The sequence below is a fragment of the Pholcus phalangioides genome, unplaced genomic scaffold (assembly GCF_987345545.1).
Source record: "Pholcus phalangioides strain wild (caught in Gottingen) unplaced genomic scaffold, Ppha-v1.0 ptg000041l_1, whole genome shotgun sequence".
Lineage (NCBI taxonomy): Eukaryota > Metazoa > Arthropoda > Arachnida > Araneae > Pholcidae > Pholcus > Pholcus phalangioides.
The window spans coordinates 1,994,045-2,010,622 of NW_028301627.1; the positions used below are offsets into that span (position 1 = coordinate 1,994,045).

The 16,578-nt window shown below is 35.6% G+C and overlaps 1 protein-coding gene across 3 annotated transcripts in view; it reads right to left on the bottom strand.

Annotated features, from left to right (window-relative positions):
- The window catches only part of LOC149065040 (ATP-binding cassette sub-family C member 5-like), a 60,581-nt gene that overhangs the window by 12,674 nt on the left and 31,329 nt on the right, over window positions 1–16,578 (bottom strand). For 2 of the 3 annotated variants that reach the window (XM_089254554.1, XM_089254555.1), the window contains exons 12-21: window positions 15,504–15,663; window positions 13,319–13,440; window positions 13,122–13,193; window positions 10,980–11,104; window positions 9,768–9,840; window positions 4,435–4,638; window positions 3,995–4,157; window positions 2,043–2,147; window positions 551–735; window positions 259–420 (exon numbers count right to left, since the gene is read on the bottom strand). In XM_089254554.1, coding sequence (XP_089110680.1) covers window positions 259–420; window positions 551–735; window positions 2,043–2,147; window positions 3,995–4,157; window positions 4,435–4,638; window positions 9,768–9,840; window positions 10,980–11,104; window positions 13,122–13,193; window positions 13,319–13,440; window positions 15,504–15,663 — 1,371 coding nt within the window. The remainder of the gene's footprint in view (window positions 1–258; window positions 421–550; window positions 736–2,042; window positions 2,148–3,994; window positions 4,158–4,434; window positions 4,639–9,767; window positions 9,841–10,979; window positions 11,105–13,121; window positions 13,194–13,318; window positions 13,441–15,503; window positions 15,664–16,578) is intronic. The other variant, XM_089254556.1, reaches the window with a different exon arrangement.

The window sequence follows — 16,578 nt, forward strand, 5'->3', positions numbered from 1 at the left end:
TCTGATGAAAATCCCCAAAGATCATACTCAGCATATTTCTAACTCAAAACTTTACAAAATCATTTAAGTCAGGGCTAACCTCCGAGGTCAAAAGAAAACATTTATGTAGTGAGAAAAAAACAGCCCACACATTTGTGGCAACAGGGTCTGAAAGGCTTATGGAAATAGATATTGGCCATGAACTAATGCGTTATAATGTGCCATTACAAATAAGCACTGAGGGAATTTTCAACAAAAAGGATAGAAATACAAACCTACCTTCGTGAATAAAAATCCTAGAATAATACTAACAGTGAACATAACAATCACAGATGAGCCATATACGAGCTGGTAGAACTCAACATCTGGATTTGCAGTAATGCTCGGATTCAAGACATCGATTGTGACATTGCTCTGCACAATTTTAGTATAAGTGACGTTCTAAGTATGGGAGGAAGAGAAAAAAAATCAAAGACTTATTCAAAAAAGCAAGCTCATTCAAGCATCAAGAAATGAGTACTCAGTAAAGCATGTTTTTTGAAAGCTCAAGGAATAAGTAGGGCATGCTTACACCATCTCCTTGAGAAAGCCAGTAGCTCAGCCAATACTTGCTGAAAGCAGCACTTGCACCCTGAAGGATGAACCAAATCAGAACTAAGGCGCATACGATGAAACCACCAGCAGCTCTCATGTACGACAGATAAGTTTCCCAAGAGACATTACCCCTTGACACACTTTCATCGTGAACGAGTGTGCCTGAATGCATTAGTAAAGAAAGTCCAGTTAAGTTCATGAAAGAAAACTAAATACAAATACAATGCCACAACAGGCAAAATGCCCTACGAGGTGGTATTGCGAAAGGTATTGCAATAAAGAAAATACAGTTTAAAATATTTACTGCTGCAAAAAAATGTACAGTAAAACTTCCTCTAACGGCCACCTCCAAACAATGGTAATCTCCAAACATCAGCCACATTTTGTTGGAACCGAACGCATCTCACAGACTTAACATTGCAGGTAACCAATGATTTATAAATCAGCCACTTTGGACTTTGGTCGAAAAAAAATGTATATTGCTATGAGAAAAATCATTTTCAAGTTCATTTTAAAGGGAGTTTTTTCCCTCCAAATTCTATGGGGAGGGAAATTTTATGAGCTTTCTTTTCCTGGGTACATTGAAAGCAGTGAAGAGGGGGACACATAAGTGATCTATAGCTGCGCCATGAGAAACGTAAGTGAGCTCTGAATGCACCACACACAGGTCACTTAAGTGATCTACAACAGTGCCCCAGGTCACTTAAGTGATCTGAGAATGTGCCCCTTAGTTCACTCTTACAAAATTAGGTTTGATATCACAGGCCACATCAGAAGACTCAGAGAGGCACATTTGGTCTGCATATCGTAGGTTGAGCATGTGTGGTCTAGTTGATCTCATGGGTGGGAATAAATAACTATTTAGGAGTTGCTGGTACACTATCTTGGTTCATGTTAGTTTTTCTTGCCAATTCGTTTCTGTTGTGTTCTATCTCAGTACAGCAAGCCGAAACTTTAGGGTGCCAAAATAGCGCTATATAGATCAATTTACAGGGCCACAACTAGATGCTTGGTCAACCGGGTGAGCACATTGTAATGTTGAAGGAGGGTTTAAAGGGTGAAATTTGTGATCCCTTTTGCCTGGACCACCAGACCCACATGATCTTCTCCAGTTGATGCCCCGTCGATTAATCAATTTTATTACATTACAGTATTAATATAATCATATATTCCAATATAATCAATAATATAATTATTAAAATCAATTACAGAATGGATTATCATTTAAAATGTCACATAGATTGTGCAAATTTTAGCTTTTCTTTCCCCAGGAATAAAACGACCATTCTCAATATGACCACATTTTCACGGTCCTGTTAGTAGCCGTTGTTGGGAGGTTTTACTGTAATAAAAATATAAATTAATTTACAGCAAAATCATACAAATGTAGTGCATTTCATGATTCCAATGCAAAATTAACTGAAAATATGCACAATTATTTAAAATATGGGTAATTTATTTTACACTACCTTCATTAAGTTCTGTTAATGACTCTGGGTTTGAAGCTCTAGAGCTGGGCGATGTGCTTCTGCTATGATGCTCAGGCGATATTGAGGGACTCCTTTTCATGCCATCTGGAAGAATCCAAAGAAAACGGAAAAATTATTTAACAACAGAGAATATGATAATTATACTACTTTAGAAGGGGTCAACAAAAATTCTTTGCGTAACTCATCAAACTAATCTAATCCGAAGAATCATTAGGGACCGTTCCAGTATTACGTAAGCAAAATTTTAGCCATTTTTGACTTCTTCCCCCCCCCCTCCTTGTCAGCGAAATTTCGTCATCAGCTCTGCCCCTCTGAAACCTAACGCATATTGGTGGGTTCAGAGACGTACACAGGAGGGAGCAGGGCTCCCACGATCAAAAATTCATTTTTTTAATACATAAAAATATTTTTTTTAATTGAAATTTAAATAATGAAGAAAATACCTGTATATATGTTATTACAATCAATTTCTCTTAATTTCAATGTTATTTGAAGGCTATGAACTCAAAAAATTTATCTTTAATAAATTCATTGCAACCCACCCTCTAAGCCATATAATGATAAATCGCATAAAGGCCCTTGGCCCGCGGACCAAATATAGCCCTGGGGGTTATCTGATGCGGCCTGCCCTCCTCAAACCTAATTTTGTAAAAATGAACTAAGCGGCTCATTTACAGATCGCTTAAGCATCGCGTGGTACAATTCTAGAACATTTTAGTGACCCGTGGCACATTTTCAGATCACTTAAATGACCCGGGACACATTTCCAGATCACTTGGATCCGCGAAACATTTAGAGATCACTAAAGTGGCACTGTAGGGCACTTATCAATAGGGGGAATGTTACTTCAAGTGCCCACAAACTATCGAAAGGTTTTTCTCGTTTTTGGTGCACCGAGTAAGATGCTATTAAAAATACTTCATATTTTCATAAAGGGTGGGTGATGACGTAAACATTATCCAATCCCCCTCCCCCCTTGTCATCAAAAGTCAGCAAATCAGAAACCCCCTCCCCCCATCGATGATGACGTAATACTTGAACGACCCCTTAAAAGAAATTTATGCCATGGTTGATATTATATGTAATGATTTCGTTATTTGTTTTAGCACATTACCTATATATCTATAATTGAAAATTACTGTACTTTAACGTGTATAAGGAACCCTGTTTCGGCTGAAAAATTGGGTCTTAAAAATAACAGTAACTTCTTATACATGGATAGTACAGTGAAACCTGTATGAAACGGAACATCAACAGACTGAAATAATATTCTGTTTTAGACAGATTTCTGTTTCATAAAGGTGCAAATAAAAGCACTAATCATTGAACAGACTACGTTTTGATTCTGTTTAAGACGGGTTTACATCTGATACAGTGTCTGTCTTAGACAGGTTTCATTGTAATATAAATATATCTTTTCAATTTGTTTCCAAATTTTAAAACCTTATACACGAGAGTTTCTTATACATGTTAAAATAAGGTATATAAAGAATCCAGCAAAATCAGAAATTTGTTATCTGGCACCGTACTTCATAACAAGAAAATTAATGTATTCCTCTGCATTAGCAGGCATGCTGGGAAAGAGCAAGGAAGACCAGACCAAATTCTAGTCTCGGATTCTAGAAATTACTTAACTATCTTTCATTTAAAATTCTACTGAGAATTGGCTGAATGCATACCATGTGATTCCAATTAAATATTGCTTCCAACACACTGGACCTCATCATTCAAAAAGCTGGTCTCCCAAGTTTTACGGTATGCCGGCTAATGTGAGAGAATACAGTATATTTCCAGACAGTGGCCACACAGTTCTGGGATAGATTATGTTTATTATTTAGTTTGAAAATAACTTTTCAGCATAGCGAGTGTGCATGCATAAAGAAGAAAAATATTAACACAAGGCTAATTGAAACAAAAATTTTCACAATAACCTGGTGATTTTCTGTTTATCTCCTCTTGATTATGATCTCCTTTGGAAATAGTATTAACAAGATTGTGGTACTCGGAGTCAATACCCATGAGCTCCTCGTGGGTGCCTTGCTCTGTGATATAGCCTTCTTTCATGAATATGATGCTGTCACACTCTTGGAGATACTAAAAAGGTGATAGAGGGAGAAGCTTCAATATCGCTTGAAAGTTAGAAAAGAACTTATTCTAATGTTCAATATCTATCTATTTATACTGATCTTCCCACAAATAATAAGTAGATTAATAATAATGACAAGAACAGTTCATATTCCAATGCTGGAAGAAAGAAAAAGTGAATGAAATACATCCAGGAACAATCGAATTAAATTTGTGCGTCAAATGACTGGATTGTTTTGGAATTATGTTCTGTTGTTGGAAGAATAGAAATTTTGAAAACACTCACTCGTAGTTCGTGGGTGACAAAGAGTATGCTTTTTCCTCTCAGAGCACCCTTGATGCAATGCTGGAAAATATGTTGACCAACTTGTTCATCCACAGCAGACAGTGGATCATCTAGAAGGTAGAGCTCTTTGTCTGCATACTGTGCACGAGCAAGACTAGTCCTTTGCTTCTGTCCTCCACTAAGTGTAACTCCTTTCTCTCCAATCTTTAAAGCATACATAATTTGTCATATTTATTGCATATTGATACATCTAATCATTATAACCAATTCAGACTTTTTTGCATATTGTCCCTCTCATGCTAGAACGGTGGTTCTTAACATTTTTCCCATCTCGCACCCCTCAGTGCAATACAATTTACCTTCCTGCACCCCCTTAGATAATGTGTGTTATATTTTTTTGTATAACTTAGTTTTTTTTGTAATTGATTACATTAATTATCCATCAATTAGTTTTTATAAACACCCTATTACATATTTTTTCAATCCCTTTTTACCCTACAGTTAATAGTTAGTTTTGCCTTTTTTTTTAAAATCAATTCAAAAACTAAACTAAAAATGATTATAACGTTAAAATTTTTTGAAATTGAGAAAACGGTTCAATGAAATATTGTTCACTTTGTGGGGATTTTAGGCCAAACAACAACATTACATTTGTTTTTTTTTAGCATTTGATAACTTTTTCAATTTTTTTTTTTTTGCTTATGACAGCATCAAATCCAAGAGCAGCATGCTAACAACATAGGATACAAATGAAAACAACCAAAGTATTTTGGGTGCAAAAGAAACTTCTGCAATATGAACATGACAAATGCAAATACAAAGGCTACAACAGGCAAATTGCCGTACAAGGTGGCTGAAAGAATTATGCCCATAAAAAATATGGATGCCAAATACAACCAAAATGCAGAAACCCAATATAAGACCAATTACTATGAGAAAAAGAAATACACACTGAAGTAAAAAAAAACCTAATGATTATGGTAAAATAAAAATACACTGACCACATAGAAAAGATTAATGTTGCCTTAATCCAAGTATGGATAGCTTCTTGATTTATCCCACTATGTCTATCACATGTCTTTTTAAACCGATCAATTGTGTACAGAATTCACGACCCCTGGAGGTAAGTTATTCCAATTATTCACAACCCTTATTAGGGGAAAACTCCCTGCAACACCACAACCTAGAATTGTCCCTTACCAATCAATACTGGTGTCCCCTTGTTGAAGCAGATGATTGGCGATGTATTAATAACTTATACTCCATCCTATCCATCCCATTGAAAATTTCAAACACTTCGACACCTGCCTTCCCCGACACCTGCCTTCCTCCAATGTTATTCAAGTCTTTCTTTATAGTTCAGGTCTCGTGTGCCAACAAGAGCCTGCATAGCTCTTCTCTGTACCCCCCTCAACTAAGTCTATGTCTCTCTGCAGTTATGGTCTCCGAAGCTTTACAGCATACTCCAGTGCAGGACAAACCAAGCCTTGGACAAGCGCAATCGAAAGAATGATTTCAAGGAACGCAAAGAGACCTTTTTAAGGATGAAACCTAGCATTTTATTCGATTTTTTTTACCACCACTGAAAAATGATCACAAAGCAAGCTAAAAAATAAGGTATTCAAGTGTCAGTATGATTCATATTTTATACCACAAAGAGGCTTTGCCACACCCCGGGTTAAGAACTACTGTGCCTGTGCCAGAAGCATGGATGTGCAAATTTTCACTTTTTTTGGGTTTATCAGCTGGTTGGATCTCTTATTTTCGTTAAAGTTTTGTCAGAAACATGAATATTTAACCCCCTATTGGAACACGTTACAAAGCATTTTAGGGAAATGACACTCATAGAATAACGCGAGTAACATGGGTAGAGTAAACATTCAAACGACGTCATTTCCTAGTTGTGGAAATTTTCACATTCATGCTTCTGGCGGGGTGGGGGCGATTACAGCATTAGACAAGCAGATCCTCAAATATTGATCATTCAAACTTTCTCAATATCTGAGTAATCAAAGAAAGCCTCAAAAGAGATGTTTTAAGAGGGATGTTTAATTGAATTTTTCCTGTGTGTAGCGATGCTTTAAATTATTAAATTATAATTTGAATAAGATACTTAACTTGAAAATGAAATTAATATGCATTCAATGAAATTTGGGGATAGACAAAAAAAGAAAATTGTATGAATCTATTTCAAACATAGATTTCATGTTGTGTTGACGGGGGATTTGATAAACATTAGGCCCAGTACTCTGTGCGACAACTCCTATGAGGCAGTGGTAGAAAATCGCAATAAGATGAAAGGAGTAAATTTTCGAAGAGAAAAGCATTGGTTCAGATGTTTTCCTCCAAGACCATGGGAGGAGAGAGGGAGGAAGAAATTCTGTTCCACGTTTAAGCCTTAATATTTTAGTTGTAGAAAACAATCTATATTTCCATTTGGAAAATGTTGTCTTTGATGTTCATTGGTAGAGATATAAAGATATTGATTTTTTGATAGCTACCTCTAGTCAGGGCCACCTTAAAAGCACCATAGGGCCCCCACATGCAAAGTGATGTTCTGTCCCACTTTAGCTGGAGGTAACAAATTACATGGGTCATTATTACGAAATTTGCCTAAAGCAGTTTACATTAAATATATTTAACACAGAACTTTTTTCTATGACACTTTCTATTTATGTTCCAGTTTCTGAAAAGTTGTGACTCTGAGGCCATGTGACTCTCGGGGCTGAGGCCATTTGAGCCCCCCCCCCCCACCAATACATTTTGTGACAGGGCTCATTCATGAATATACAGCCGCAACGTACCATTGCGCTTCCTGCGTATGGCTTGAGTTTTGAAGAGATATGGAACAAATGGTGATTTTCAGCCCCTTTGAAGTTTCCTTCATGTTAGCGCCCCTGGCTGTGAATATTTTTATTGAATGTCCTTCTCCTGGCTTTTTTTGTGAGAAATATATAATAAAAAAATATTTTCACTTTAACATGTTTTTCAGTTCAGAGAGATATCTATTATTCGTTAAAAGCACATGTTTTCAACATGCTTAGGTTTGATCAGTGTTGCAAAACATGTAAAAATGTCTATCTCCTGGCATTAGGTAACCAGAAAAAAGGCTTGATCATAAGTTGGAGGGAGGAGGGAATAAAAATTAAAAAATAATAATAAATCAGATTTCTCAGTTACAACATCAAGATGCAGTGATGTTTCATCTAAAGACTTTGCTTTGAGAATGCAAATCATGCTCCAGCCGAACAGAGACAAATTAGAGATCTGTTCATGCAAGATATATAGAAAACTAGATGCAAGGCTGTCTTAAGAGTATCATGGGTCAGCGGGCCAAGTGGTTTTCCGGAGGCCCAACCTGGTAAATCCTAGAAAATTTCAACTGGATCTCATTTTTGTGAGGCCTCTCTTCTCTTGAGGCCCCCGGGCCATGCTCGGGTGGGCCCATGTATTAAGACAGCACTGACTAGATGTCGTATGAAGATGCTTATATTTTGAGATGTTGATTTCTAGGAAGGAAAAACTCACCTCTGTGCTTCTACTAGGAATCAAACCTGGGCCTCTTCATTTGTCGGACAAGTACGGGGGATTATAAAAAAACTATCCCGACATATGGGCGCCTAACTATCATACCATTCACAGAAACTGAATGAAATTTTGGCATAAGGTATTTTGAGGTATGCGCTCAAGAATGATATGGAAAACAACAGTGTCACTCTAACAGTTACGGTTACAGTGAGAAAATTTCGAAAATATCAAATGGCAACACCAAGTTTTTTGTATTGGAGTGCAATATCCATACTGAAAAACACTAAATAGCGTTGGAATGGCACCTGTAGCATGAAAATCCCTGGAGTTAGGCAAGGAAAAAGTAAAAAGGACTTTGCCATGCACCAGAGCATTAATGTTCGCTTCATTCGTCACACCGTTTCTTCGGCTGAGATCCCAGCCTGATTAGTCCTCCACAAGGTGATGTGGAAAATTTGTGAAACACAATAAAATGCTTTATTTTATGCTGCTTCTCTGTCCTTATTGGTTGTCCTCACTTTTAGCCTATCTACCGCCGGTGATTTTCATGCTACAGTTGCCGTTCGAACGCTATTTAGGGTTTTTCACAATGGAGATCACATTCCAATACAAAAAACTTGGTGTTGCTATTTGATATTTTCGAAATTTTCTCACTGTAACTGTAACTGTTAGAGTGACACTGTTGTTTTCCATATCATTCTTGAGCGCATACATCAAAATACCTTATGCCAAAATTTCATTCAGTTTCTGTGAATGGTACGATAGTTAGGGGCCCATATGTCGGGATAGTATTTTTATAATCACCCTGTATATATGCACCAAGGAAGGAAAATGTCTATCTCCTCTATAGATAAGTGGTGAGAGCACTTCTCTGGCAAATGAGGGGCCCGGGTTCAATTCCCAGTAGAAGCAGAGATGAGTTTTTTTCCTCCTTAGAAATCAACATCTCAAAAGATAAGCATCTTCGCACAACAGTGTTTTCTGTATATCTTGCATAAACAAGTGGAGAGCAACATCATGTCATATAGAAATCTGTTGTCTGCCATAACTTGACAAAAAAAAAAAAAAGAGAGAGAAACGCAAATAAAAAAATAAAAATACAATTGAAAAAAAGAATTGTTCATAGTATCAGTGCTTGTCTAAAGTGAAAATGAGCTACCGAAATAGATGGAACATGTAGTCATTGTCAAGCATAAATATCAAGATAAGTGCTGAAATTATATATTACCAAAATGCCTCGTTTGATTTGCCTATCTCAATATGGTTGAAATTAAATTAATTTTTTTCACCATGAATTTTTACAAACTTCACTGCTGACTGTATTTCATTTATTAGCAGGTACAGAAGTGTCCCCAAGAATATTTTTGGATTTTTTGGTTGACACCGTTTTCTGATAACTTCTTTTCCATTTTTTTGTCTAATTTCCTGAGAAAGACCAAACACAAAAAGGTCTGTTCTCGAAAATCCTAGTACTTAATCTCATTATCTTCAGGACAGTATGGGTGGAACTATGCCCACATTAATACCATCATGGGATTCTGGACAAATTAATGTCTCAGGGCGTTGCTAGTCTGTCCCAAATTTTGTTAATCATAATGCAAGATTTTCATTGGGCTATTCATGCACTTGGGTGTTCACCATTTAAGGCAGTATGTCTGGTATTGATGATATAAGTCACTTCAAGGTTCTTTCACGGTTTTAATATAACAAAGCATACAGAGAAGCTATGTAAGAATTAAATAAGTTATTATCAAATTGTAGCAAAGTACACAAATATGAAACAGTTTAATTGAAAATCCACTTACTTCTGTTTGATCACCTCCGGGAAGCACAGCAATGTCATCAGTCAATCCACAGCAGTATACAGCCTCATAATACCTACGTCATGATTGCAAGATGACCATTATTTTACCATATATTTATACTTATAATACTATAGTATTGTTGCATCATTGAATACAATTATATAAAGTGATACCTTGAAAAACGAATATTGATTAGGTTACAAATGTGTAGCAAATGCACCCTAACATAATGAACCCCCTATACAGAGCTGGATTTTCCATGACAAACATCATCAGAATTACTAGTACTCAAGCCTAATGCATTTATGTACACTATGTGTGTGTGTGTGTGGAATCACTTTCAAGATATACCTCACTCTATTTATCTTTCAGAAAGCTTTGCATCCATCTTAAGTGAAATTAATTTCACTTTGCCTATAAAAATTTGCAATATCTGACTGATGTAGAATCTAGCACTGTTATTAAGTGGTTGGGCACTTTGATTCCCAAACCATTCTGAGGTTCTACATCTGGGGTCTTCAATGCATCAATGCATGCCCGCCAAGCTCTTTGGCTATGTGTATGGTAGAGGTGGACCGCAGGCCTCAATAAAATGCCAAATAAAGGCCCACACTGTGTCAGTGGTTGAAGAGAGAGATACTTGTACTACATCTTTAATTAAATAACATTTTGTGACTTGTCAATTACACAGCATGTGTTGGCTGTTAGCTATATTTTAATAGATATTCCTGTTTATTTATAAAGTGCTGCACAGAATAACATTTATACAAGAAAGCTACTGAATGTACATTTATTTATAGAAGAGGGTTCTCTTAACCTTTTTGTGTTATACAAATTTTTCATGGTAAAAAAAATAAGTTCACAGACTCCAGTGCCATTCAAATGAAGACTACAGATCCGTTTACAAAATAATATCCAGTATATAGCAATGTAAAAACGAGGTAATCACGGCCGTATTGTGCCTTCTCAGGGAACCAGAGCAAACTCTTTCTTGGGGCCCTTTTGAAAGGGTAATTATTATGTAAAATAAATGTGCATTTTTTTAGGGCCCCCATTTGGCTCGGGCCATAGTTAACCCAGCCTAGTTACGGGACTGGAGGTAATTTTTTTCTCCTGAGCTCACTGACCCCCTGCCAGGTTAGGAACTACTGATTTATATCATGGAATAAATTTTACATAACACTGTAAGGTGTAATAACATTGTAATCTTACTTCTTAGAGCTGAAAAGTTGACCAAATAGTATATTTTCCCTGAGCGTTGCATTCAAAATCCATGGCTGTTGTGAAACATATGCTATTGAGCCCTTAACAGATATATGCCCTTTGAGTAACCTCATCTGCAAAGAGTACAAAATGTATACTATGATAATAAATGAACATGGAAATTTGGAAAAAAGTGCTAAAATGGTTGATTCTGTTTATGAAATGATTGAATTCTCAGGGTAAAAAACACTTAATTACCCATCACATTCTAATGAAAATTTAAAGATTTGGCCAAAGCATAGGCAGTTTCAAAAACTTAGTTGTAATAACACAGCACTAATTGTAGTTCCCTTAAGCTGGGTTTAGTGAACCATCTTGTGTCGAGTCAGAGAATTTTCTCTCTATTGAATTTAGTATTGCGCCAACCATGAGAATAACAAATGTTGAGTTATCAGGATAGTTGACCACATGTCGAGTTATTGAGGTTCTACTGTATTCATGTATTTTTGCTCAAAATGATGTATATAATATATTTTATGATTAATTTATTGTGTAATTAGCAAGTTAGATAATATTTGCATAATTTGAGTTTGTTTAAAGAGATAATTGGTATATATACATTTTCAGAAACTGCCACAGGTATACGTAAAATAGCAATGATGTGACATTACTCATTACCCTCCAATCATTTGTTAGCCCAGGGAGATTCTGGGAGATTTTCCCATAGTGGATATACAAGTCAGTGGATATAATAGTTCACTGTGCATTGGAGAAGTTATGAGGAGCAATGGAATGTATTATCTGGCTTAGAGAGATGATGTGTTAGGAAGAAGCTCATGAAATTTATCTATATACAGTCAAATACTGTAATAATGAACTCTAAGAGACCGGAGAAATCACTTTGTTATAACAAAATTTTGTTAAAAAATAATTTCAGGTTTTTGCACTATTCCTTTGTAAACATATCTAGGGAATTAGGAAAGTGTTATTAAAACAAGATTTACGCTATAACAGTATTCATTAAAACAGGATTCGACTGTTGTGTGTGTGCTATTTTTTTTTAAGTTACTTATAATATCTCAAAAAAGTCTTTCGCCATAATTGACAACTGAGTTAATTTTATCCAAGAGTAAACATCATGTTATCCACTGCTGTTACTTTCTAGTGAGTTATGGATTGGAAAAGAACTCAAGAGCCTCACAATGACAGTCAATTGCATCAGCACAAAGTTAGTGAGTATTCAAAAAAGGGTTTTTTCAATGCCCTTTCAAATTAAATATGATTCATTCATTTATAACAGCAAAAGTTTGATTTGAGAAAGAGCTAATCTTAAAGATACAAAAAATATTTGAAAATGAGAAAACTTTCTTTATAACAGTGAAAAAAAATTAGAAAACACAAGTTGTTCTTACTCTTTTGTCAAGAACAACTCAACTCAGGTTGGCATTTATTATCGCACATAAAAATTACTCTGAGGCACATACAGCAATGAATGCACACAGAAAAATCAATTTTCTTTAATAGCCTATCTTATTTTTAGACTTTAACACTATACCCACAGAATATGCATCAATATCATATGACTTTTGCTTCTTGCAGTAAGTAAGTGACCACAGCCACTGCCAGGGCATATTTGAACAAATCATGTTAAGAAATATTTCTGGTTAGAGAGAAAATGTTAATGAGTCCACACAACTATAGAAGTGAGTAGTGATTGTCATACCACTGCTCAATTATAATCCAGAATTTTAACTCTTCAGTTGGTCTCTCAGCTGAATCATTTCAATAATACAAAAATTGTATGTAAGAAACCTCTCGGACAATAAACAGCTTTTACGGCAAAAACAAATTTTATTACTGCAGTTCTGTTCATTTGCTAATATTGTAATAAAAAATAAAATTCAATGTAGATAAAGCAACAATTTTCAACAATTTATAACTCGACAGAGCAAAAGATTGAAATTTGTTCATCACACAGGAAATCTGTTATAACAACAATTTTCTCATAATTTTGAAGCTGTTGTTGTAACACATTTTTACTGTATTACAGTTTCCAGGTAATTAAGTTTCTTTTGTGATGATTACAAATTAAGCACGGTTTCATGAAATAAGACATGTTCTAAATTGCAAAAGTAAAACAATAATCCTCACTTGTCCTAAAAGTGCTGATATAAGCGATGACTTCCCACTGCCAACGGCTCCACAAACTCCAACAAGTTTACCCTAAAAAACATTTATGGAACATGTAATTTTTGAGATCAAAGTAACAACTTAATAACATTATAAGTAACATCTTATATAATCATAAAAGGAAGTAAGAAAAAAATAATTAGAAAAAGCCATGTTACTTTTGGTAACACAAAATTGATATCAATTAGAGATGGTGGCAGGCCTGTTTCTGACTGTAAGGTAACTAATGCTGTGTCTGGGGTGATCTCATCATTGGCGATATTCTTGTCACCATCTGAAACTTTAGAGAGAAGACATTATGAATAAATTGCAATCATTAAAACCCAATAAAAATATATATATCAAAAACAGATAGAACCACAGACTATTTTTATAACCCTAGAATACTAAAATAAAAACTGCATGTTACTTATATTACTGACTATGTTTTTGCAATGTAAAGTTAGTATTCTAGGGTTAAAAGATAATACACTGGAACCTCATTAATCCAAACTAATTGAGACCGAGACCTGTTTGGATACATGAAAAGGTCGTTCGGATTATCGGATTTCATCTTTTAAATATGGATTTTTTGAAACAGTAATAATAGCAGACCAAATAATTCTGTTTAACAATAACCAAAACTATTGCGGAGAAATTAAAACTTTTTTCCCACCTTCCAATGTTACATGTTTGCTCTAACCAATGAGCCAAAGTTACAATCCATCAAACAGATTTAAACAAAAATGTCTCTTCGATATCACTGAAAATGAGAATGCATCCCTTTCTAATCTCCCAAAAAAAAAAGGTGAAAAGTGTGATTTCCTGACCTGCAGAAGCATGAGAAAGTGTGACAAAAACCTTGCTAAGGAAAAGCTGGGGGAAAATTATGGCCAAGATGGCTTTCTCAATGATAATCAAGAAACAAAAAAGAAATCAAATGAAACTCTCCAGCTTTCAAAAAGATATTCATGATGGCGAGGAAGCGGAGGAAAAAAGATGTGGATGAAAAGGTAGATTAAGAGACTGTAACAGCCATCAAATTTTCATGGATGCAGAAATTGTCTCAGAAGTTTCCACTGACAATGATTCATCATCACGCGATGGGTTAGATCAGTGGTTCTAGAAGTAGAAGTATGCATCGTTTCCCATGAAGACGTTACCAACCTTTCTCAAGGGCAGTGCAGTGCGCTGCGAACATTGATGATTGCATATTCAGTGCTTTGGGGGTAGTCCTTTCTTAGACTATACTGAGGCGTCACAGATAAATGCTGTCATAGCAAGGGAGCTACGGATGGCAAAATTTTGAGAACCATTGGGTTAGATCATGACGTTCCACCACCAAAGACACATTCAGAAGCTGAGGTAAATTTAGAAACTGTCCCTCTATACGTGGAGTAGCATGATAATGCAACTCCTGCACACATTATGTTTCTGAGACGAGATGATTATGAAATGCATTGTTCACCAGGTATATGTCACTTCTTCAAACAAAAACGAAAGAAGACAACTTTTTTTAAGGAAACTGTAGTTCACCATTAGAGGTATGACCATGTATTCATATGTAAAATGCAACATGTTACAATGCAGAATTTATGATGTTTTTTTTTCTTCTGTTGTTGATCCTTCAATTTTCTCGTTGTAAGAGTCATTTGGATTAGCGGGAGATCTACTATATACTCATAAAATAGTACAGACCGAGGTTCATGATAGCTGAATTTAATATTTACATAACTTCAACTTCACGAAAAACACACAGTGGTCATTATCATTATGTTTCCTTAAAAACATGACGTGATATTTTTTCCCCTTTGCCCGGTTAGCAGTCCTGGGTTTGATTCCTTGTGGAGACAACTGAACTTTTTTCCCCAAGTTTCCCTCGGGCATAGGCGTACTCAGAATTTTCTCGAGGGGGGGGGGGTTAGGTTTTTTCTGGCAAAATAACAATATAATCTTGGCTCAAGGGGGCCTTGTTTATGCCAATGCCCCTCGGAATAATATCCAGAAAGTCTATTGATTTGATATATTGTGGGCCAAGAATAAAAATCAGTATCCATCTGTTTCTTTTATTCACATTTTGATAACAAAAAAAAGGCAGTGTTTGAAATAGATTTTTCCTATTTTCTATGAAGCCGTTTTAATTTCCACGAATGTCTTATGTGCTTAAAGTGTCTAATATTGACATAATTTTATTTGGGGGGGGGCCCATAACAAAAACAAAAAAAACGAGTTCAAAACTTACCAAATTCACATCACTGTATCATTAAACTACAAGTTTTCATAAGTTTATCAGAAAGTGTTAGTTGTTAGTAATAATTAATATATATTATATATACCAGAGGGTTAAGTGTTATCACAATTTACCTGTCAAATTGACTTCACCTTTTTTGTTCTTCCGAGAACAACGACTGAAGCTTGGAATCACTTGTTCCCAGTCAAGAGTAGCCTTCGACATAGTCACAGCATGATTAGCATTTGTAGGAACGGTCAAGTAACTCTCTTTCTCTTCCAAATGCAATATAGACTGAAACATTAGGAGTGGTTTAGAAATTATTAAAAATGATATTTTCATCGAAACAAATATCATGCAATAAACTTGATATGGCAGCATTTGGACTTTTTATCAAATGCGTGTTAACAATAATGCAAGTGGTTATTCATAGCTGAAGAATTTTTAAATTGTACTAGATTTTCAATATTTAAAAGAACTGGGCTTTCTTATGATTTTGAAACCTCAAGATTTGAAGGTAAAAAATGTCTTGCCGGAATGACTGCTACTAAACCACACATGCACCTCGACCATATTACTCTGCAGAACTTCTTACGAATTAGTACATATTGGAATGTGAGTGCACGTGTTGAGAATCTGATGCAAAGTTTGTTTCTGTGTAATACTTGTAGGCTTACATAGGCCTCAGCAAAACAATATTGTATAAATAAATAGTGTTGCCATCTGCCATCTATTTCCCAAAGTATGAGTAAAGTGTAATGATCAAAATATTTGTACCATTGCAGGCCTGTTGATCTATGTGGTGAGACTTTTAAAGTGGAGGTATGGTATCTGGTACCATTGAATACTGAGGTATGTAATTAGGACATTATAAGATACCTGCGAATGATATTGACCAAAACGAATGAGGAGGCTACTCCTATCATGATAACCTTCCAAAGGAGAGCAGAATTTTTGGCCAAAAACTCAATGTATAGTTATTTCAAAAAATAACATGTGATAGTTTAAATCCGAGCAAAGAATCGATACTCATACAAAGGTTTTCACAGCTGGCTGATGCGAAGATGAATCCAGGAAAGAAAATTCAACTGCCTCTGCTGGGAGTCAAACCACAGTGCTCTCAGGATTCGGGTGAGTGCACGAGGCTACTATTCTACAGAAGCACTCCTTCCTTAGGGCTTATAAGCCAGACCACTATGTTAAAGAGCT